General features: G+C 39.8%; 1 protein-coding gene across 6 annotated transcripts in view; it reads right to left on the bottom strand.

Moving 5' to 3' along the window:
* LOC138746709 (unconventional myosin-Id-like) overlaps positions 1–25,885 on the bottom strand; it is a 303,031-nt gene that overhangs the window by 145,752 nt on the left and 131,394 nt on the right. The window contains exon 17 of one of the 6 annotated variants that reach the window (XM_069905034.1): positions 13,341–13,494. The exons of the other annotated variants lie outside the window; for them this stretch is intronic. Coding sequence (XP_069761135.1) covers positions 13,369–13,494 — 126 coding nt within the window. The 3' untranslated portion in view covers positions 13,341–13,368. Of the gene's footprint in view, positions 1–13,340; positions 13,495–25,885 lie in introns of those variants that run through there. 6 annotated transcript variants of the gene reach the window in all.

The following is a 25,885-nucleotide window of genomic DNA, read 5'->3' as shown; positions in this document are numbered from 1 at the left end:
TATCAAGAGAATGTGCAAATTCAACACAAGACACTGGAGGGAAGAGACTATACCACTCTAACATTTAGCTACTGTACTGTCCAGTTGCCCATGGTAACAAGCAATGGTAGGTCGGGCTTTAATTTGTGCTACCTGAGGTCTAACCTCTATTCGTAAAATGCCCTGCTTTACAGAAATCCTGCAGATGTTAACTTTTACAGAGCAAATCCTACAGGAAGCCAACAAAAGGTACAGGATGAGTCAAGGGCTAGATCTGGATTATTAAATCTTCTTTCACCACTAATTCATGGTTTGGTTTCAAATTGGCAAATGAAGAAACTTTCTGAAGACTTCAAATTGCCTTGTGACTCTCAAAATAAGATGTTCAGGACAAATAATTTTCTTTGTAGAGGATAATGAGCATGAAATTTACCGAAGGGCTTGATATTCTTTTCACATTTTACCAATGTCATTTTGTTCTAAATTTGATTTTTTTTTTAACAACATAGATCAATAGCTTATCCTGTTATGAAATGATTTTCTGGTGCAGTGTTATTTGCCTTTGAGCTAAGAAGGGAAAATGGTAATATTGTTCAATATTGTATTATTTGAAAATATAGTGGAGAATAAAGCAGCAGGTATCAATAAATATAAAATGCTTCACATCTAAAAATATCAATAAGAGATTCACAATATTTATGCGTTCAAACAGTAGGTTCTTTGGTACAAAGTTTGCAGTGGAACCAGATGGAAGAAATGTCCTGAAAATTGAAGCAGGAGCAGAAATAATGGACTATCCTCAACATTGGAGAAAAACCTCTGTTTGGCAAATTTATATTTATTAGTTTTTCTTAAAAGAATTTGATTAAGTATTTTAAGTTTTACTTCTTTTGTTCAGTTCTTGTGTTTTTGAGGAGAAAATGGTGAAAAATAGATAACCTTTTACACTTAAGATTTAACCTATAAGCCTAACTGTATTGAAAATAAAGAATAAAGTTCATTCTTTAAGGTGACATGCTGTGAGCAAGCTGTTTTCAAATTGCTTTTCCAAAGAAAACAGATGTAGCCTTTCATATGAAGCTCAAAATGAATGGCTTGGGGCATTATATCGCGACATAATGTTCCCTTTGCTGGCTTTGGGTATTTATGGGATTTAATTCCAACTGAGCTCCAGTACATTGTGAGATACTACCATCTACTCAAACATTCAAACTGAATTTGTACCTCTGCTAGACTAGAAGCCAGTATATTTTCAGTATTGTGAAATTGAACTTTCTAAAATTGGATAACAGTACCAATACAAGATTTTACATTTAAATGTCAGTAATAAATGAGAGCACATTTAGCGACGACATAAAGCAATGACATAAAACTTTGAAAATGAAGAAATGATTGGGTTGATAATAAAATGGCAGCTTTATTTCAGTAAAATATTAGTTGTGAGGGATGACAGAAGGAACCAAAGTTTAACATCACTGCTTTTAAGTTCAAATTTATCCCATTTACAATATCCAGAAGATTTTCTGCTCATTTACCAGCTCTTCCTACACCTAGTGGTTCTACAACAGATGAAAAATTTTAATGTATTTAAAATATTGCAGTCTAATATTTCTGTTTCATCACGAAGTCATCAGACTGTAAAATATTTCAACTTGAACAGGACTCAGGTCTACAGATTACAGGTTACTCGAGCCAGCTGTCCCTTACATCATTAACTGACAGGGAAGTGGGAAGGGATGGTGGAATCCTCACTGTGTTACAGTTTCTGGTATCATTGCAAAAGAGTTAAATCATTGCCCACAGTAATTTTCTGAAATGATTCTGGACATTGTCAGAGAGAGGTGCAGTGGCCTGCAACTAAAGTGGGGTCTTCAGTCTCGGTATTTGTTGGGAGTTTTTTTTTGGTGATAATTTCCAAATGGTTTAAATTGCTTTAAGACCATCTTTGTAAAATGCACTGAAGTACAATGCACATGACAAGTGATTAAAAAGAAGCCCCAGGAGAATGAAGAATATCCTGTTATTTGGTTTTAGTCCAAATTTAATTGTGCTCCAGAGCCTCTTCCCATCTTCTCTTATTTATCCATAATTCTCCAACCATTTTTAAAAAACAAATCTTTAAAGGAAGGCACACTCTATTCACCGAAGGACAGAAATTCTAAATAAAATCAAGGAAAACTAAGTTTTAGGTCTCATGTTAACATGTGATGGTAATAGATTTGGCCTAAAACAGTGGTTCTCAACCTTTTTCCTTCCACTCACATCTCACTTTAAGTATTCCCTATGCCAGTGGTGCTCTGTGATTAGTAAGGGAATATTTAAGGTGGCATGTGAGTGGGAAGGGAAGGTTGAGAATCACTGCTCTAGACCCAATTGTTACTGAAATATTTTGCTTGAGAAGAATGGTCATTGGTCCATTTCCTTTGGAGTTATGAAACCATGCACACAACGAGTCAATTAGGGATGATTAAAACAGTGGTTTTCCATCTTTTTCTTTCCACTCACATACCACCTTAAGCAATCCCTTACTAATCACAGAGCACCGATGGCACAGGGAATACTCAAAGTGGTATGTTAGTTAAAAGAAAAAGGTTGGGAACCAATGGCCTATACAATCTCATGAAGGGATTAATACCCTGCATCAATTGGAGATAAATCACTGGGTTTTATCATAGATGATTGAAAAAGCATTTTTTGTCAATTTTTTTTAACTGGAGTTGATAATTAAAATGCCTGTAGTTTAAGTGTATTTAACAAGCAATTTTTTTTCCATTCTCAAGATGATTAATACTTCCCTTGTCATCATTGTTTTCAATTTCCAATACAACACGGTTGTAAATGATGGCGCTTTGCAACTGATGGGTCACTGAGTATTTTGGATTCTTTCTTATAAGCTGTTCCATCTCATATAGAAGTTATGTCACCCTTCACACTACAACAAAGCTTCACTTTTGAGCAACAGTGGTAAGCCCTGACAATACTTTTTTCTCCCCCAAATCTTTTTTTGCAACAAGTAACATGAGAGAACTAATTTGGGTGAATGACGTCCACATCTCCTGATGTAGTTCCATACTAACAGCCACAGCGCTTTGGATTCAGCCAGTTCAGTTAGTGCAGATATTAACATGTTCCACCGATGGACATTGGATCACCAAAAATACATTGTTTTCCCTCTTTGTTACTACCTACAGAGTCTTCTCTAGAGTTGCTCAATGTGAAAAAGCTGTGATCAAGAAGGGAAGTAGTTGGCAATCAACTGGAAGTTTAATGCAAGCGGATGAGTCTCCGTACCATCTGGAGACCATAAGGTAGATTCCCTTGATAATTCCGAGCCCTACAATTCCACAACCTGGATGTGCCACATACCAAATAAGTATTATATATTTAGATACAAATTATATTGTGCATACAATTATGCCCAATAATTGCTCAGTTAGATGACTGGATAGCTCTCCCAAATGGGCATGCATTACCACATGGTAAATGTGGTTGGATTGAGTGGTGTAAAGTTGCCCAGCTCCGTTCCTGATCCATTTGTTGAGTTCACTGCTCATATGTCTGACCCATATTATTGAACCATTGGAAACATACCACGAAGAAGTGGAATCAAATATTACATCGTTAGACTGGTGTAGAGCTCGTCGAAAGAACCAAAGACTTGTTGATCCAAACCAAGGCTTTTATTAGCAAAAGACAGGAGCTCTTCACAGGTGGCCGACCAGTCCGGAATGATCCGACCTGGCTAGGGATACAACCCTTTAAGGCCCAGACAGTAGGCGTGGCTTAGCTCTCAGCCAATCGCTGTAAACACAGTCTAGATACAGTAACTATATACACTATGTACATTGGTGATCGGTCTGTACTATCACAACTGGTTAGTGGCAGCATTCCCTTAGGGACCATGGCAAATTCTTTAAAATAGTAAAGCTCGTCGATGAATCAATATTTTTTTCCCCAATTCATGAAAATACCATGAAGGCAATTCGGTAGGTAACTGCAGCTCTATATTTTAAATAAAAGATTCCCAGTTGGATTCTTAGTATGGACTCTATCGGTAGAACTGTTGGGATAAATGGAGATTTATAAGATGAAAAGCATAGGTGAAGTTTTGGCCAGCTTGCACAATGAAATCAGAAATAAGCAAATGGGCAGGCCAGGCTCCCTGGTCGAATTTTTGTGGAATACAACCACCAGACATGGTGCAGAAAGGAGGTGGGTGTCTGGTGATCCAAAAATGAATGGTGATGAAAGATTTGAACTTAACACAAGGGTGTGAGAACAGGCAGCAATTTAAGTAAAAGAGATGGGGCCTTGTAGTGAAAAAGTTAAATAGGTTAAAGGAGATAAATGCGAGGACTCACAGGGTGGGGGGGGGGGCGTGCGTGTGAGAAAATACAAGACTATCAGTACGGCATCATCTCGGGGGAAATTTAGGCAGGTTTACAAAATAGCATTCCTTTTGAAATAGATGACTCAAACAATTGGAGCACCTCAAAAATTGCTAAGGAGCTGTTAATATATAACAGGAAGCCATTTCTGTGACTCTGTGAGTTTGCATGACTAAACTGATAACAGAATAATACCAATTAACTTTTACTTTACAGGTGTAAGGAACTGGTGCACTCATTATTCTCTCACATTTTTTTGAAAAGTTAACAATTCGAGGACAGGCAGCTGATGAAAATTGCAAGAATTGAGCATTTTAATTACAAGCTATCCAGAGAGAGAGAGAGAGAGGCTGAAGAGAACATCCTGTTCTTGGAATCCGTGAGAAAATGGCATTGTTACTGATGGAGGTACAGAATACCTGTACAACAAATTACTCTCCTACCTTCTCTGTAGAAAGTATGAAGAGAATATAAAAGAAAAATGAAAAATAATTCACCAACTGGAAATAATACATGTCTCTGACACTAGAAAGATGTACTGTCTGCCTAATTTTTGGGCTTGTGGTTTCAATTTTTATTTCTAAAAATGACAATGCAGCTCTGACAACAAAATGAATTTCTGCAAGAGACTGCTTTTCTATCTTGCAATAGACACCTCAAAAAAATAGGCACTTCCAACATTTTTGTCAGTAATCGAAGGCTGTTGGAAAGGATTCAGAGGCAGTGTTCCTGAGTACATCTTTGGGATCAAAGTGATGAACTCCAGAATCTAGTTAGCCAGTGAGATTGGCTCTCCTCACCTGAATAAGGCAGGCGCAGGTGTGAAGGTCAGCCCGCAATGTAAGAAAATAAACAGCATAACCAATTAAACTTTCAACCGTTTCCTTTACTCAGCCTTGTGAATGCTAGCGGGAGTGAGGGGTACAAAGAAAGAGTTCAGTAACTTGTTCAAGCAGGGTCTGCATGAGACTCTGTAAGTTTCACAAGAGTTTCACACAACTGGCAATTCCTGTTTTTATAACGGTAAGTTCCCTTGTGGTGTCTGGAGACAAGCTGGCAAAAGCAGGATGTCCTTACTTCTTTCATTTAGTACATTCTTTATGGTGTTAGTTACAATCTCACTACAGCAAAGGGAAGATCATGTTAGAAGGAAGTCACATGCTCATCTGCATTCCAAGGCAACAATATTCTCTCCCAATTCATTAACCCTTTGTTAAACTTATTCTTTCACACAGATGCAGCTGTACATCTGCACTTGCCTTATCCAGGTAAGGAGGGACTTTGCTGGATGAAATTGACTCTGTGATCTGGCCTAATAGACTGCAATGATTTCTGTGAAGAGTCCACTAATTTATTAATTGATAATAATCCTTATTAATGTTGTGCAATATCCTCCTTTATTCAAATTACTGAACCATATTTGAAAATATTTTGAAACATTTGAAGTCAATTGCAAATTTCTCCCTGCTCATAAAAAAAAAATCAAGTTGCCCCTTCAAAATTTGAGACTAAAAAAATAGATGGCTTAGATAGTCCAAGGTGACAACAGTTTGTATGACATGGCATTAGACTAAATAGATTGAATTACTTCAGCAAAGTAATTAAATTAGCTGCAACAATTTACTGTGAGCGTAATTCTTCTCTCAGCTTATGAACGGGATTGGAAATGGCAGAGTGTCATTCACTGAAATGACTAAGAAAACTATTGGGAAATGATTGTCCCGCAAGAGATTGTGGTATGTGTCTGCATGAGAGAGAAAAACCTTGTGTGTTCAGTGACTGCATGTATTAAGGGGGAATAGTGGAGTGGGGGAAGAGGGTAGGATGAAGTAGTTTGTGTGGCATGTGAAACTATTGGGAGTTTAACTTACAATGAACAGTAGACAAATAAAGCATCCAAAAAAGAAAGACTAATTAATATTCTACAGTTGTTCTTCAGTATGTTGAGCAGGTGTTCTACAATGCAGAAATAATTTCCAGACAAAATAAGGCTGAAGTGGAGAATTTGGGTGGACAAATGGCTTGCACATATGGACTAAACTCACGTCACTCACTCTTTATACCTTTACATTGTCTAATTAGCAAGCAAGAGTCATGATGAAACAGCAGTGGTCTAAATCTGTATCATCTTCAATGAATCACTAATACTACAAGGAGATGATTATGGACTTTAGCACCACCCTCCACACATTAGAGAGTAGAAAGCACCAAGTTCCTCAGAGTCCACTTATGAAGTGACCTATCCTGGACAAACATCTCCTCACTTGTTGGGAAGGTGCAACAGCGACTGCACTTCCTGAGAAGACCGAGGCAGGCAAGGCTACCGGCCACCATCCTGTCGATTTTCTACAGGAGCTCTATCGAGAGCGTCATGGCCGACTGCACCACAGTGCAGTACGACTGCTGTAGGACATCAGATTGGAGGTCAATCTACGGGAGCCAGAAGAGCAGCAGAGAGGACCACTGGCGTCTCAATCACCCCCATCAACGTGATCCACCAGGATCGAGGTCTAAAGAGGGCTTGCAAAATCATTGGAGTACTACCACCCCACACACAGCATCTTCCAGCTACTCCCATTGGGAAAGAGGTACAGGTGTATCACAGCCAGAACTGCCAGGCTGAGAAAGAGCTTCTTACCATGGGCAACGAGACCGATAAATGACTGATGAATTGCTCATACAAACACTCCATGACTCCATTATTTATTTAATAATATTTATTTTAACATTTACATATACATAGTGTGGATACATAGTGTTTATCTGTATGTGTGCAATGTCAGGTATGTGTGTTTGCAATGTTTTACACCAAGAACCAGAGAGCACTGTTTCATAGCGTTGTACTTGTAAAATCAGATAATAATAAACTTAAACTTGGGCTTTGAAATAAAGGGTGGTTTGCACCAAAATTTAGTGAAACTACCTTTGGCTCGAGAAAAAGCTGATTTTTTTTGAAAACAGTGACTTCCCAAAAGGCAATGGATGTAAACAAATGAAAAATTATTTAGAAGTACTTGGATCAAACATATTTAGTTATGAACTTGGTGATTCGCAAATAGGTTAGTGGTCAGGTCTTCCTTAATAATTAGACATTGTTGGCTTGCCTTGTAGACGTTGACAGCATACTTCATCTTCGTCCTTCTGTGATAGTTTTAAGAATCCAGAAAGCCTGGGGTAGAGGGACTCCCGAGGTCGTTGTGAAACATAAATTGATTAAAGCAATCAAATTTCTGGCAGAAGTAAGTGAATGATTGATGCTGACGTTAAATGATAAATGGTTTAACACAAATGGCAGTCCTGTATACTTTGTCATCATTAGGATCCATCTGATCCAGTTGCAGGTACATTACGGAAAGTTTTATTTGGTATCTTCTAACAAAATAAACTTCTGATCTTTAAATAAATGAAATATTACTGAAGTAAATATTAATATTATGTTTGCTTTTTTAAAAAAACAAAATCAAACAACTTTCTTGCTAGCCCAAGAAGATCCAAAATTTGATCCCACCTGTTTCTTAGTTAATCTTGATTGAAGCAGCGGTAAAATTATAAAATTACTTCTTGTGTGTGAGGGTTAAGGAAGCTCAAATCTTAATTAGCAATGACCTTTCAGCTTTCACACTACTACTTTGGGAATCTTCCAAATATATTCCCTTGATTTCCATAGTTTGTCCCTTGTATTATTTTTGCATTACAAATCAGAGGTAATGCTGTCTCGCCCGCTGGAAAGAAAATCTCAGGGTGGTATGTGATGGCAATTATGTTCTCCGACAATCAATCTGAAATCTTGATGGCATCAGCCACTGATTACAGTCAGTTTTCACATGTACATTGATGGAAAACAGCTCTACCTTTTCAAGATCTTTTTTAATACCATAGTTGTTAAAGCTAATGTAATAATTCTTTGGATTTCATATCACTGCAGCCTTCTTAAAACACTGCAATTCTTCAGGTGAAAGAATAGTGAATCCCAGGCTTTAAACATGGTGACAATAAAAGAATAGCAAATTGATTTCAAGTCAAGATGGCATGCAATTTTGAAGGGAATTTGCAGGTGATTGGTTTGCAATGTGCCTGATGCCTTTTCCTCAGTGGAGGACGTTGTGGAAGGTTTTAGTCATGCATTCAGGGTACCTTGGGCAAGTCACTGCAGCTATTGTGAGCTGGACGTGAACAGCAGGATTGATGGGATATCACTCATGTGTGCTGCTTTGCTCTGGTTAAGACCAGGGTCCTTGAGAGTTACTGGTACTGCATTCACCCAGGGGATGGGAGAGTATTTCATCATGCACCTAACAATATATGGTGAAAAGGCCTTGGAATGATCAGATGGTGGTCACTTAAGGCAGGATACCTAACCTGTGACCCACTTTTGTAGCCACAGTATCTACATGGCTGATCCAATTGGTCTATCAATGGTGACCTCCTGGATGTTAATGTGGAGGGCTTCACGAAGTTACAGTAATATAATTGACTGTTAAATGTCGGTGATGAGACGTTTTCTTGTTTTAGATGGTCAAACCTAGCACTTTTGTGGTGCAAAATATTATTTGTCTGAATGCTATCTGGATCTTGTTTGATTTGATGAAGATCTGCAAATGGAATTGATCATTGCGCAATGATCAGAAAATATCCTCACTACCAACCTTATGGAAGTTAGATCATTAATAAAGCAATTAAAGATGATTAGGCTAAGAACACTGCCCTGAGAAACGGCTGTAGTGATGTCCTAGGACTGCAAAGATAGATTTCCAATGATCACAATCATCTTCCTTCAAGTGAGGAAGGACAGCAACAACGGGAGCACTTAATGCTCATTCATTTCAGATTAACCAGAGTGCCTTAACACCAGACTCTGTAGCTTTGATGTGAAGGCATCTACCTTCTGCAATTCTGTTCCTTGGGCCAATTTGGATTCATGCTAGCCTGAGGTCTGCAATAAAGTGGTTCTGGAAAAAACATAAAATGGGCAAGTTGTTGTTAAGAAAGAGTCATTATCATTTTGATAATGAATGAGGGTCCAGTGGCTGGGTGGGAATTAACCAGATTTGATTTGTGCAGAGGAAAGAACAGGCGATGTATTTGATTGATGCCTATTTCTGATCAGAAATCTCACATTTGTACATCAGTGATGTTTGTTCTACATGAATTAATTTGAATTATATTTATGAATCCCAGAATCTGAAATAAAAAATCCTTGCTGTACTGTCACATTAATTCACTAATTGTGATCCAATCCTAATGCTGTCCAAATTCCACTAGTAGAGCAAAAAAAACTTCAAAAGATTATTTCAATACTATTCGTAGAAAAGACTTACACTACATACCCTTCCTCTTATCAATAATAGAATAGTTTTAATAATCCAAAATACTTGTATTTTTTAATTTGGAAGAGCACTGATCACTGGCAGCAAAATAACCAATCATTGTGTTCGAAACATCTTCAAAGCCAAGTCATTTCTATTTACTCGTACTGGTTGAGAAGCATTGGTGCTGAAAGAGTAGATTTTCAAGATGTACCTAAGTAGGTCAGATAACTCCTTATAGTTCAAGGGAAGAATGGACATGTATGTATCACACACTATTTCTAGGGTCTGAAAGATGATCATCGATGATGGTGTTGGAATTCCCTGATTGAAACAAACTAATTTAAGCTTTCATTTAATGTGCCCGGTGAGGTCTATTGAAGTAGATTTTATTTGATTTCCTTGAAGGACTTTCCATCAACAATGCACAAGTTAGGCTTAGTGCCTGCATATCTGAAAAGTGTTTTTACAAAATTCTGTTGTGCAGGAAAAGAGTTTTTCAATAGTTTATGTTTGTAGAGCATTAGGTTAAGAGAGATATATTGGAAATGGAGTCTTCACTCTGTCGACTGAGTTCATTGTATGCAGAAGACTTCCATTTATCGGAAAAGCAAGCTGTTTGAATTGAATAACAATGTCTGCCAGTAAAATGTAATACACACAACCACGCTGTGCAGGAGAGGATTCTACTCGATAGAATTTTAATTGGGAAGACCAGCTGCTGTCTCCTGCTGGGTAAATGTGGAGGGCTGAAACAGTCATCTTGCACCCCACTGCTGCTTTTGGATAACACAATATATAGTGATCTGCCCTAAATGTGCATAGCTTCAAGTAAATTTAGCAATCTAACGTTAACCAAGACTGTAACTCCCTTGTTGTGAAAAATCCTCTGCATAATTGATGGAATGAATGAAGTGGCAATTCAAGAAATGCCAGTAAAACAACAAACAAAACTGTTCAATCTGGCTGCATTTGCAAAATGCTGGATAGCTGAGGTGTTGTGTTGCTTATACATAGAGGATGATAAAGCGTTTACCTGGAGCAACAGCAGATCCCATTGAGGAAATGTTAGCAGGGCTCTGGAACAGAGCTCGTGGCATAAATTATGGGGAAAAAAGAATCAGAAAATGAAGGACATGCGTGTGATAATAATCTTAAAATCCCAAGATAATGTGTGGAAAATATAATTCAGCGTTTGGTAAAACTGGAGAGATCATCAAGTTGTTGATGAAATAAATGGCTGGCATACTGATTTCAATATAATTCTATAACTTTCACAACTGAGAATATACAAAGGAACATACAAAATGGTCCAATAGTTAAGGTATTACACATATTAAGCACATAATTACCAGTACAAGAAATCACCTAATTAGCTTTAAATTAGCAGGAAAAAATTCCACGGGGAAGTTGGGAGTTGAGTAGTTAGGATTCCAAAGGGTGAACACAAAAGTCTGGGAGGACACATTGGAAGCATGACTCAATGGTCCAGTGGTTCTCAACCTTTTTCTTTCCACTTACATACCACATTAAATATTCTGTATGCCATAGGTACTCAGTGATTAGTAAGGGATTGCTTAAAGTGGTATGTAGGTGGAAAGAAAAAGTTTGAAAGCCACTTTTTTTAATCGTCCCTAATTGACTCGTTATGTGCACGGTTTCATATCTCCAAAGGAAATGGGCCAATGACAATTTTTCTCAAGCAGAATATTTCAGTTACAATTGGGTCCAGAACAGTGGTTCTCAACCTTCCCTTCCCACTCACAAACCACCTTAAGCAATCCTTTACTAATCACAGAGAACGGATAGCATAGGGATTACTTAAAGTAGTTTGAGAGTGGAAAGAAAAAGGTTGAGAACCATTGCAACAGTCCAAGGGACATCTGGCAAAATCAGAGTTGTAAATCCTGAATGAAAAAGAAATAAATCATATAACCATATAACCACTTACAGCACAGAACAGGCCAGTTCGGCCCTACTAGTCCATGCTGTAGCAAATCCCCACCCTCCTAGTCCCACTGACCAGCACCCGGTCCATACCCCTCCAGTCCTCTCCTATCCATGTAACTATCCAGTCTTTCCTTAAATGTAACCCATGATCCCGCCTCGACCACGTCTGCCAGAAGCTCATTCCACATCCCCACCACCCTCTGCATAAAGAAATTTCCCCTCATGTTCCCCTTATAATTTTCCCCCTTCAATCTTAAACCATGTCCTCTAGTTTGAATCTCCCCCTTTCTTAATTGAAAAAGCCTATCCACATTTACTCTGTCTGTCCCTTTTAAAATCTTAAACACCTCTATCAAGTCCTCTCTCAATCTTCTACGCTCCAGAGAAAAAAGCCCCAGTCTGCACAACCTTTCCCTGTAACTCAGACCCTGAAATCCTGTCAACATTCTCGTGAACCTATAATAATTCAGGGTATTCAAATTGTTAAAGAGATAAAATACACCTATCTAAATATTCACCAAAGAAATAAAGAAGCAACATCAATCTTTAGTAAGGCATTCGACAAGTTTCCTCATGATAGGCTGATCCAGGAGGTACAGGTGCAGGGGATCTACAGTGAATTGATCATTTGGATACAGAATTAGCTGTCCCAAAGATGAAAGAGCAGAGTGCTGGAAGGATTTTATGTTTGCTGGAAGCCAAGGACCAGTGGTGTTCTGCAGTGATCAGTGCTGGGACTTTCGTTCCTGATCATATACATGACTTCGATGATAAAGTAGGTGGGTAGATTAGGAAATTTACAGATGACACTAAGATTTGTGGAGTTGTAGACAATGTAGAGGGCTATCAAAGAATATTACAGGATATAGATGAGTTAAAGATAAGGGCAGAGAAATGGCAGATGGAGTTTAATTCAAACAAGGATGAGGTGTTGCATTTTGCAAGATCAAATGCAAGGAGAATTTATACATTTAAAGGCAGGATTGTTAAAAATGTTGCTGCGCAGAGGAATCTGGAGGCCTAGGTCCATGACTTCTACTTGCACAGCCACTTTCGAGATAGGATGGTGAAGAAGGAATGCCTTTATTGGGTAGGGAATTGAATATAGAAGTAAGTCATATTGACGAGGCTGAACTTAGAAGACTGTGTGAAATTCTGGTCAAACCATTAAAGGAAAGAGGTGGAGGCTTTGGAGAGGGTACAGAAGAGGTTTATTTGGATGCTGGCTGGTTTAGAGGGTATGAGAGAGCCTTTTTCTGGGGTGTAAAAGGCTGAGGGGTGACCTGATAAATGTTCATAAAAATTACAACAGCCAGAATCTTTTTCCTAGCGTAAAAGTATCACCCAAGGAGGACATATTTAATGAAACACTAACGTCTGCAGACGCTGTTATTGTAGTAAAAACACACCAAAAACACACAAGGTATATTATTTATATAGAGTGTGATTGGTGCCTGGAATGAACTGCCCGGTGTTGTGGTGGAAGCAGATATTGTAGAATTTAAGACAGACATACAACTATGAAAAGGATAGAGGTGTATCCATGTTCTGCAAACGACAAAATTTTGGTTTGATTTGGGCATCAGTATGGCACAGGCACATAACGTTCGATGACAATCCCTTTGAAATCAAGTTTTTCAAGCATACTTTTTAACACAATAAATCCAGCCCCCTTTTGAAATCAATGTGTGAAGCAAGTACCTTTTGGTTTTGCAGTTTCAATAGTCCAAAGTGAATATTAATGGTTAGGACAGTAGTAGCAGCATCATACAATTTGGAAAGTGTCCACGTGGGCAAACTGTGACTGACTGCGTGAATGAGCGGCGACCTTTTTTGAAGTTGTTTTCATGAAACCAAATGGTGATGCTTTTCTGCATGCGGAAGCAAAAATTAGTCAGAAACTAATGGGCATCACAAAAGATGGTTGTTTCCTGGAATGGCTTTCATACTGCAGTCGTCTATGATAAGTAATCATAGTGGTTGGAGATTTGCACCTCTGTTCTCTTCAGTTGCTATGGTAATAAGTTTTACAAGCTAGGTGTAAAGTGAAAAACAGAGTGGGTGTTAAGGTGGGAAGTGATGCTTCACAAGAATCAGCTTTGCATCAGAGATGTTCACTGCAAAAATGATTTTTCAAAAAAAAAATTAGAGAACTATTTTTTTTGGGGAGGAAGAGAAGAAACACTAGGGGAATGGTTGGTGGGAAGTAAGGTCATGATCTGTGCATGCCGATAACTTAAAAAAAACACAACTGAAGGTCTGCAGTCTGAATTTTTTTGGCAGGGAATAATCTGTGACCAGGACACAAATGATAACACTCATCTTTATCAGTATTTATGTTCCCTTTCATAGCCAATATAATTTTTTAATTGATTATAATTCCTTTCTTCATATGTTAATACAGACGATATTCTCTCCAAAAACGCATGGGGTCCTTAGGTTAATTAGTGTATTGGGGAAGAGGGGCAAAGGCTCGTGGGCAAGAAGGATCTGTTGCAGTTCTGTATGTCTATATTAAATTTAAAACATATTTATGCTGTATTTACCCAAACATGTGACTTTAAATTCATGATCTGGAAACCATTTTGGCATATTTTCTGATTATGGATAGAAATAGACTGGAGATCTCCTATTGTAGAGTTAAATATAAGATGGAATATTTTGGTAGGAAGGTAAGTAAGCACATGGAATCGGACTTTGGCGGCGGATATTTTGGCGAAAAAAATTACCTTTGTAACCCCTCAGACATTTTGGCGCCAGTGCTCGCATTTGACGACAGGCCTGGCATGTAATTTATTATAATTTTCATGAGATTTAATAAATATTAAGCATTGATTAAAATTGTTTCTTGGCTACAACAATTTAGTCACTTATTCTGTTATGAAGCGAGGAGCGGCACCTCAGTCTATCATGTGGGACCCTGCACTTGGGACAGTGGCTGTCGCTCTAGCACATCAAGCTGACCGACACGGCACTACGGGTGCTGAAAGCTTACCAGCACTTGGCAGCGAGTAAGGAGTGGGAGCAGACGGTGTTTCCAAGCCCTTTCGGGGTAGTGGAGGCAGGTGGTCCCAGGGTTGGGGACCTGACTCCAATCCCCTCATGATCTCTGATCATCCTCCGCTCCCAGACCCCCTCTGCCACCTGATCCCCTCCGCCTGGCCCCTACCATTCCCAAGTCCCACTGACTCAGTCATCACTGGTAAGCCGCCAGCACCCGTGGTGCCGTGGCGGTCAGCTTGATGTGATAGAGCAACAGCCTCTGTCCTGAGTGCAGGGTCCCACATGACAGCCAGAAACGCCACACCTCGCTTCATAATAAGTACAATGTGAATAAATTACTGAAGAAAATGTACAGAGAGAAAAAAAAGAGTATCCCAGAAAGTACTTCATTGCACAATTTCTTTTCCCCAATAACTTTCTGATAAAGTAATTGACAACTAGTTGAAACAGTGGATTAAAAATCACGTGCAGAACTGTTGAAACTAACTGCAAATCCAGTACAGTCTGTTGGATGGAAAATCATCTCTGGATGTAAGGATCACCACTTCCAATACACAATAAAACTGTTAATTGTTAGTTCCCAACTTTGACTGTACAAGACTAGGAGATTTTCTGGACAATTGGATATTATTCATGTAAACATTCCAACACATATTTAATTATATTTTTCCCAAGATGTTACACTGCAAGACAAAAATCATCCCAGAGAACCTGTGATTTTAAAGGAATGGCAGCAACTTGGGATTTTGCAAATCAGTCTCCTGTTGTCTCATATGAAGTTAAGAAATAACTGAGTATCTTGGCTATAGAAAGGGCTTTACAGCTCAACAACATCCCAAATGTAGAGATGTGCTTTAGAATGAATAAGCTCTCGACTTGCTTGGCTAAGTCCGGCCTGCATCATTGGTATGGCCTCCATCACCAGAAACATTCATTCTCTGCACCATGAATGAAATGGCCATATTTGCAGCATTTTCAAAATGTACTCTGGCTATGTTCTGACAATACCCACACCATCAGGTTCAGGAAGAGCTGTTATTCCCTCCACCATAAGACTCTCCAACAACAAACTCAATATAGGACTCATTTAATGATTCTTACATTTCGGATTTTAAAATTCTCTCCGTACTGCAGTTTGTTTATATTTTGATATCTATTTAAAGTTCTTAAGAAGAGAGGCAGCCTCACGTGCCTGTTTAAGAAATAACTCATAGTGAAGATCATAGTTCTGCAACCCTAACGAGGGGAAAACTTGTGAAGAATATCTCTCTGAAAGACAGCTCATCAAGAAACTTGTGAGTTTAAAGAGCTCTGTAAATACAATGTTTAAAATTGCTTCATAATTACTTGTGAACTGCAACTTAAAAGGATTCTGAAGTCAAGAAGCCATTTGAAACTGGACTTAAAAATGATATTTTTCAGAATCAAGCTTAAACTGTAATGGTTTTGGACTTTACCACACACACATTTACATAGTGGGGTTAAATTTAAAGTTAAGTTTAGAGATAAGTAAGACATTTTATGTTATTAATAGTTTAATAAAATCTATTATTTTGAATTTACCACTTTCTGGTGAATTTCCCACTGTTCCTTTGTTAGTACCAATAAGATTTTATTAGTTATACTGCTGACCAAAATCTGAAATCTGAAAATATATCTGCATCAATCCGAGAAGAAGAATTAAAGTAGCAAGTTCCATAGAAAAGGAAAAGGAACAGAACCGAAGGAGTTCTCAATAAGGATTAAAAAAAATTATAGCATTAGTGAACTTGTACAATAAATATTTTAATTTCTTTTGAAGCTCAGTATACATAGACCAGTATACACAGGTATACGCAGACCAGTCCCAGCACCCTTACTTCCTCTCTTTACATTCTGGGAGGCAGAGGGCAAGCAGATCGAGGCATTTTGTAGAATAATTTGGAAATTGGTCACAACACAAACTGTTGACCAAACTAGTTTGGATTTTGCTTTTAAAACAGTTAATCCCAATTTGATTTTTTTTTTGTCTTTTCCATTTGCTTTATCTGACCTTAAATCAGTAAGCTTTTGCACTCAATAAACTGACTGCTTAACGTTGAACTTCAGTAGCAAATGAATAGTGTGAGATATTGCAGTTTGTAGAGAGTGGTTAACCACCAGCAAGCAGCACTTCATGCATGTGTTTACGAGTTTTGTTTGAAACAAAAGTCAAAGTTGGTCCAAACAGGAAAGAACAGTTGCTATTATTGGGCAAGCCCGGTTGAAAGCAGGACAAGTTTTAACTACCCATCATGAATACTTTGTTGTGTTGCTTAACTACACTTAAGCAGTTGCACTTGTGTAAAGGCAGGTGCATTCAGAAGCCTGTGAAATATTTCAAAACAATCTGGTGCATCTTTTCATTTTCATCTGTATGTAGGTGTTTCCGTTCATTCATCTTCACAGTCATTGAGTAAAGGAAAAGGCCCTTCTGCCTAAGCTAACCATCAAGAGTCCATTTTTACTAGTGCTCGGTCTGTGGTCATCTCTGCCTCGATAATTCAAATGCTTGCACAGATATTTTTTAAAATTCAAACTTTATGAAGGTTTCTGCCTCCATCACATGTTGACAATCCAGATTCCAACCAAGTTCTGGGTGAAAAATATTCAACCTTAAATCTCCTTTTCTTTATCTTAAACCCATGTCCTCTAGTTTTAGACATTCTGGTACCTACTATTTGCCCTGTTGATGCCCTTCATAATTTTGAACATCTCAGTCAGATTCTCTCTCAGCCTTCCCTGCCCGAAGGAAAACCACCAGATTTATGGACAGTTTCTCTCCTGGCACTATTCAATTTCTGAATAGTGAATTATGTTGCCTTTGCTCCATAACAACTCTGCACTTTGCACTGTATCCTATTTGCTGTACTATGTATGGGATGTTCACTGGTCTGTTCGCAGAACAGCCTACATCACTGCAACTTGGTACCTGTGACAATAAATTTGAACAAACTCAGCCCTTCAATTGTCTCCTCACAATAACTGAAATGTTCCATCCCAGGCAACATCTTGGTGAATCTCTTCCACGTCTTCCTCGTGCAATCATGTGCTTTCCACAGGATAGCAACAAGAATTGTACATAATACTCAAATTCTAAGATAAACCATTATCTTATAAAATTCTACCATAATTTAAAATTTAGTCATACATATAGCATGGTAACAAGCCATTTCAGCCCTCAAATCCGTGCCACCCAATTTACATCCAATTAAGCTACACCCCTGGTATGTTTTAAAAGGTGGGAGGAAACCAGAGTTTCCAGAGAAAACCCACATGGGGAGAACTTACAAACTCCTTACAGACAGCGCCGGATTCGAACCCTGGTGTGGTCCCAAATTTCTTTGCATTTATAACCTATGGACTGGCTCTGAAGCAAGTTTCCCGATTTTCTCCTTTTTCACTTCATTTGCCAGTATTACCACCTTCAGGGATCCTCAGTACTCTCTTGCAATTCACTGTGCATCACCTTGCACCTTGCGACGGTGCCACAAAACAACAAATTTCGTGGCAAATTCATGACAATTCTGAAAAAAAATTCTGAATGTCATCTGCCATTGCTCTGCAGATTTTGGCAACATATCAACATCATCCAGCAGTCTAATAACATCTTCCTTGTGATCAACAATACCATATTTTTTGTGTCATCTGTGAACTTAGTAACATCAACTCTGTGCACAGCAAACTGTAAAGATCCTAGCACCCAATTCCCATGGCACAACACTGATCCATAAGCTTCCTCATCTCTAAAACATTCATAAAATTCTGCCTCCCATTACTAAGGCACCTTTGGATTCAATTTACCATCTTGCTTGGATGCCCGAGTTCTAAACTTTGGTTTCATCTTCACATATGGGTCCCATATGTTAAAGTATTTGCTGATACTAGATCAATCACATTGACCTCATCAATGCGTTTTGTTATCTCTTGCAAATTTCTAAAATGTCAGTAGTCAAGATTACTCCCTAACAAAGGTGACCATCTTGGGGTGATCTCTGCCTTTCAGTGTAGATTAAATCTGACCTTCAGAGTGCTTTCCAATAACTTGCTTGCATTGACTCACAGGTTTCTTCAATAGAAATGCTGCATTTGTTACCTTCCAGTCATCTATGGCCAGTGAAGATTTAAAAATCTCTGTCACAGTCCCCGCAGTTCCCTCCCCCACCTCCTACCCCTGCCTGGGATCCATCTCTTCAGGATTGGGGATTTATCTACCTTTAAGCTTGCCGATTTTCTGATCACCTCATTCTTTACTGTAGCATTGTTTAATATCACCACTCCCTTTCCTTAATTCTCCCACTTTAATAATGGCATTCTCTGTAGAGAATGCAGATGAGAAGTGTACACTTACGACCTCAACAACATGTCATCCCCACTCAGATTGCCTCTTTGGTCCCTGGTTATTCCCTTGCCCTCGATATATTTACAAGATATGTTGGGATTTTCCCTAATCTTGCCCATCAGTGATATTTCATGCCCCCACTTTGCTCTCCTTATTTATTTTTCAATTGCCTCTCTACACTTTTTATACTTCCAAAGCACATCACAACTCCAACATTTTCAGTTTTTTTTAAACATAAAGCATTTAATGGACTTGTTTTGCCCTTGTGTTTCACTCTGGTGGGGACATGAACTTTTACACTTCATCTTTATACCACTGCCATGCGAGCTGCTCCAAGCTGACGTTTGCTTGATGATATTGGAATCAGCTGTCACAAATTCAGGAACTTAATTTCCAGCCCTTCCTCATCCTCTTCTATAACTAACTATGAAACCAAGGCATGAGTTTTGGGGAAGGTAGGAGCTGCTCTGATAGGATGGGGTTCACCTGAACCAGCGTCCTGATGAGTTGTACGACTAGGGTTGTTGATACAGCTTTAAACTAAATAGAAGGGAGGTAGGTTTAACAGATTTGAAAAGAATGGATAAAGTTAAAGGGAAGGAGAGTGCAGGAGTATTCATTGAATACATCCAGAATAAAAGATTGGTCAGAAAGATTAAAAAAAGATTAAAAAATTAAACTCAAGCAACACAGAGAAGGGAGGAGAACTCGGGACTGAAGGTGCTGAGTTTAAATGTACAGTGTATTAAACAAGGTGGATGAGCTTGGAGTTAGAAATTGCAGGTACGACATTGTTAGCATAACTGAGACATGCTTGAAAGAGGATCCTAGCTGGGAACTAATCATCCAGGGATACACAGCTGATCAAAAAGACAGGCGGATGAGCAGAGGAGGTGAGGTTGCTTCATTGGTAACAAATGAAATTAAATCCTTGGCAAGAAGGGGCACAGAAAATGTAGAACATTTGTGGATTGAGTTGATAAGCTGCTCAGAAAAAAAAAGTTCCTGATGGGAATTACATCCAAATTGCAGCAAGGATGTGGGGTAAAATTACCACAGGAGTTAGAGAAACCATGGGAGAAAGGCAATGTTACAGCGGTCATGTTAAGGCAGTAAGTTTGTGGCTCGAGTAGAAGGAAGAACCAGACAGTATGGGGATGGGAAACAATGAGGTGGGAGGCTGTGGAAGGGAGATCTTTGAAGGTAATGAGGTCAATGATCGTGTAGGACAGGGGTGTCAAACTCAAATTCACGGAGAGCCAAAATTAAAAACTTGGACTAAGTCGAGGGCCGAACTAAATATTTATTGAAAATTTTCAACAACATCTGCATGTTTTCTCTTCTTTCAACATATGTAATGTTAAACTTTAGGATATAACTTTAGGAGGATAATGTTACAGGTCAGGAGTAGGTAGCTCAAGTTCACCCTTTGCTTGACCTGAGGGAAACCTATTTGGTCCCTGTGGAGATGTAGTCAGCATTCACAGGCTGTGTCCATTTTGGCCTGCATCAGGACTCAGCATTTCCTGCTCACTCCTCAGGCTCTAGGCCTCTATTCACCCTCGACCCACCATCCCTCTACCTGACCATTCCTTTACCCAACATCTACTCACCCCTCACTCCACTCGCTCTGCCTCTACCCACCCCATCCAATACATGCCCCTCTACTGCCTCCCCCCTCAACCTGTTCCTCCCTCTACCCGTCTCTCACCCTCTAATCACCCCTCCCCTACTCGCCCTGCCCCTCCCCTTTTACCTCTTCCCTATCCACCCCTCCTTCTACTCATCCCTCCCTCTAACTGCCCCTCGCACCACCATAACTTCCCCTGCCCATTACTCCTCACCTACACCCTCTGCCCACCCCTGCTTACCCACCCACTCAGGCCCAGCGCGCTGCCGATCAGCCTTTGCGGACAGCCACCATCTCTCTCTTCACGTGCAGGGCCGAACCAGCCGTCCCTGGGGTTCGCGCGGGTGCAAGCGCTGAAGGCCGTGGCGACCGGGAGAAGTGCGCTCGCGCTGGGAAGGGCCATCCGGTGCCAGTCACGCGGGGCTCACGCTGCCCGGGGGCCGTGCGCAGCCTGCCATGTCCGTCGTGCCGACAAGAAATCACAGGCACTCGCCAATCCGCCACACCTCTCGACAGGTTGGAGAAGTGACTGGTTGTGCGGGGAGCCTTCCAACTGGCTTGCCGGCTGATGACATCGGCAGTCTTCTCGTGTTACAATTTCTCGTGTTACAATGGGGAAGGATGTGCAATGAAGGGGGAGGATGGTGGGGGTGACATTACCAAAAAACAGCATCGGCTCTCGCTGCAGGGCGGGCCACCTCTAATACATTTTTGAAATGATCTTGCGGGCCAAATATAATTATATCGCGGGCCAAATTTGGCCCGCGGGCCAGAGTTTGACATGTGTGGTGTAGGAGATAGTGGCATGAAGTTCATCTTCCCTCCTACCCATTTTGAGCCAGGGTGGGGGGTAAACAAAGATGAGAGGAAAAGGGAAGAACAAAAGTTTAAGGACATTTCTTCACAGTGGTATTGCCAAAGTGACAACATCCAAATTAGGAATACCAGAGGAAGTTATTAGTTATGTGCATTATTTATGCCGTTCTGGAGTACGATATGATGTTGGAAAGAACTTTGCAGAATCTTTATAATCAGAAAAGGAGACAAATTGGAAGAAGATTCTATTTAGATCTTCACAGTAGGAGTACTGTCAGAGAGGTACATAATGGGAACAAGCCCTTTGGCCCACCAGTTCTTCATAACCACATATTTATACTAATCCTATATTAATCTCTCTTTTTTCTCCCTCACATTCTTATCAACCTCAGCAATTTTTAATTCACCTAAACGCTGGGCGCAATTTAGAGCGGTCAATCAACTTACAAACTGCGCATCTTTGGAACGTGGGTGGAAATCCCTGCGGTCACAGGAAGAATGTGCAAACTCCGTACAGAGAATACCCGAGGTCAGAACTGAACCTGGCTCTCTGGCATTGCGAGGAGGAGGCTCCAAAAATTGTGTCACTGTATCATACTCATCTGTCTAATGAGGAACTGCTAATGTGAATCAGGAATTCTACATAAAGAACAAGCAGAAAACATGCTTACTAAAAATTGAGGCCTAGAAATTGTTCAATGGCAGTTTTTGTTATTAAAGTAGTAACATGGGTCACACTAACATTGCCTGTGAAAGGTGCATAAATAATAAGAACCTTAACGTGGTTTTTACAGAATACGATTATTTGATTTTCCTATACAACAGAGTTAAAAATAATATTATTGGGTTTAACGCAGCTTCTCTATTGATGTGATAGAAGTACTCACACCTGCCACCAATATGAACTCAGCAAATGTGACCTTTGCAGCCAGATCTCAATGGGAGGGAGATTCATTCAGGTAGAGGGGAATGATGTTACTGACAAATTAATGTTAGATTGAGTGAGGCAGAAAAAATATGGTAAACTGAATAAAACACAATGCCCACAGGAGCATTCCTTTGAATTGTAAAATACAAATTTTTTTTGACTTTTCAATTCTATATTCTTGTCTGCAATGTGATTTGATTAGGAATGCATTTTAACAATCTGTTCACTCACAAGATGACCTGTGCTTGCGATACTTAACTGTGTGAAGTCTTTTTATAACAACAGGCAGCTCCCATGAAAATCAGAAACACTGAAAACACGAGTGTAGACAGCAGAAGAAGTGACAACCCCCTCCACTCACCCAGCGCCACAGCAGTCTACCCGGATTCACACGGCGCCAGGGAGATGCCTAGCGCTTGTCAGTGAGAGGGGAGGCGGAAATGCCAGCAGCCGCCAGGATACACACACACACACACACACACACACACACACACACACACACACACAGGCTGAGCTCGGCGATCACGGCCCAGGTCTCAGGCAGGGAGCAAGGGATGGCTACGACATGACCAACACTGGAACTAAGGTCGAGCTCTGCGGTGGGACATGCACATGATGGCCCTCGGCCCCTCCACAACCAGCAGCGTGGCAGGCTGCGGCACGCCGAGCCAACCCCAGCACCAATTACCGTGGGAGCCCTTGGTGGTGCTGCCCCTGGGTGCTGAAGGGCTCAGGCTGCTGAGCAAATCAACAGGCAAGAAGTAAAAATCCAAAGACTGTAGATACCGTGAAACACAGCAAGTTAAAACAGTGAGCAAAGATATTTGGTGAATGAGGCAAGTACAGTGGCACCCAGGGCATGTGTCATGGAGGCCATACTCTAGATACACGTATGGTGTCATGTTCTTTCTGCGAGGTGACTCTATGGACTCTCCAGGAGTTCCTTGTGGTAGGTTGCCTTAAATGTCCATGTTAGATCTTCAAAGGAGAACCTGAATACCTGAACTTTAAGGAAGCATAAAATACCAGTGTCCATTTTGCCTTTTTTACGCGGGCTGATGGACTAGTTGATGGAATTTCCTCTGAGAATGGCACTTGGGTAACGTCTCCAATGTATGAGGTTTTAGCAGTTAGCAGTAGCCAAGAATTAATCAAGAGGCTAGGACGTAAAAAGTGACCATGACCCAACCTCTGCGAGCAAAGCAGTAAAAGCACATTTAATGTGAGAACTTAGAAGTTTGAGCTCTGACTCCTTCAACCAGTTTGTGAGACTCGTTTGTTCTCTGAATAAACAAAAACATGTCAAACCAGAAAAGTTGAAAGTTCCTCTGTAAATAAGTTGTGTGCTATCCTCCAGTTGTGGTCATTTATAGCATTTACACTGCTACAAGAGGGAATGAGAAAGAAAATCCTGCCAAAAAATGTGCAGAATTACTCATTTCGAGGTCAACTTGATTTTCACCAACAGTACAATTTTAATTTGGTGTTTTTTTCAATGTCAATTGAGGCTGGATGGTGGAGATGAGAGTCGGATGATGAAACATCCAAATAAAGAATTGAAATACCAGACGTTCCATTCAGCCCTGCCACCTCTGGATATGTCAAGATGGTAGACATCTACTCAGAGAAGAAATCCTCAGATGAGAACATCCCCAAAATGATTTGGGACAACCTTTCATGCTATCTCTTTATCCTGCGAAGGTTCCTCATTAGAGAGCTCATCATGTCAGAATCCTCCCTATCAGTGAAGCAGGCCGACATTGATGAAGAGAACATGGTTAGTGTAGTGGTTAGTACAACACTGTTATAGTTCAAGCAATCGGGACGGGGTTTGACATCACACGGTCTGTAAGGAGCTTGTACACTCTCCCCATGTCTGCGTGGGCTCCCCTGGGGACTTTGGTCTACTCCCACCATTCAAAATGTACGGGGATTGTGGGTCAATTGGACTCATAGGCTGAAAGGGTCTGTTACCGTGCTATATCTATATCTAAATTTAAAAACAGTCTTGAATAGTAAAAATTTAAGGTTATTCACGGGCTGCTTAAATTTCGAAGTCCATATTTCTTATATGTTCAGAGTACGAAGTTCTAACACTTCTTTCAATATCTGAAGGAACCTCCTACTACTCAATTTCTGGACTTGGTCAGTGTGCTTATCAACAGCATGCTACTGGAAGATTTATTCAGCTCAAAGAGTTGATCCTTCATGGCTAACTTGCATCACTGTGTCTATAGAGAGGAATCGCATTATATTCTCTGGCACACACGGGGTTTCCACCATAGGCAAGCATCCGAGGGAGTACGAAGCATCGCTAATTGCTACATTTTGAGCGATGCTCTCTCCCACCAGCCCTCCCCACATTGAGTCACTTAAAAGTAAAATGATTTCAATGCATTCCCACAGGAAATATGAAGATCGGGTCTCCTTTTAATTACCCAATAAAGGACATATTGGGCATGGCAAGCTCTTTCTTAAGAGGACAGCACATAAATAATTGATAATTATTTTGATTTAAAAAATACATAATGTCGTTCTTCTTTCTGTAGAGTTGCTGTACGATTATGCACCTTTGTTCTTGCTTCCAATGTATAGAATGAATTAAACAGGGGGCAGGGGTCTTCTCACCTTTTAGGAATTTGATTTGATTTGATTTTCAGGCATTAAAAATGACATGATGAAATAATTCAGAAAAAAAAGGCAAATAATTCCCTGATCCATTTCAAATAAATATGCGCTGAAGTTGACGGCGAAAAGCATCTTTTAATAATACATAATCATAGTGTACTGCTCAATGCCTATCATGGTAAATAATTCATGGGCATCCTGCATTAACAGTATCGCAGAAGCACAAGGTTGCACAGAGAAAGTCGAAAATGTCATGGTCATCGAGAACTTAAACAAAATGTACCACAAAAATTGAGAAAGAGAACCATTAAATAGAAGTAAAAAGGAAAAAAAAAAACCCACATACCAAATTTAAAAAAAAAACCTATCAACAAATTATTCCAACAATATTGGGCTTTTTGAAAATACATTAAGATAGTGGTCAGGGTTCAGCCTTGAACAATTGATGTCATTCATTACATTTACCCAGAATTTTTGCATGACATGAATGCACGATAAATGGTTGTAAATTCAAGCATTGGGACTATACTCGAAAGAGCACTTGGGACCTGCGTGAATGAACAAATTAGTGCCTTTTGTATTAGCTGGAAAAAGAAATTGCGGAGGTTTGGTATGAAACCAGAAACCCTGGCAAATTTCTACAGAGGTGTGGTGGAAAATGTGCTGAACGGCTGCATCACCGTCTGGTACGGGAGCTTCAATAATTTGTTTAAGGAGAACTTCCTTACCTTAATGAACAATGTCAAGAAGTCCTTAGCTCAATAGTCTCCTTTCTCACAGTCCTTAATTGGATGCATTAATATCATTAAGATGAATATCCTATCTAATATTGTATATATTTTTCAACCTGTACTTGTTCCCAAAACTTTTTTTTGAGTCACTTGATTCAAATATCTT

Source organism: Narcine bancroftii, chromosome 12 (assembly GCF_036971445.1).
Source record: "Narcine bancroftii isolate sNarBan1 chromosome 12, sNarBan1.hap1, whole genome shotgun sequence".
Lineage (NCBI taxonomy): Eukaryota > Metazoa > Chordata > Chondrichthyes > Torpediniformes > Narcinidae > Narcine > Narcine bancroftii.
Note: the sequence above shows the minus strand (reverse complement) of the source record. Positions and strands in the feature narration are given on the sequence as shown.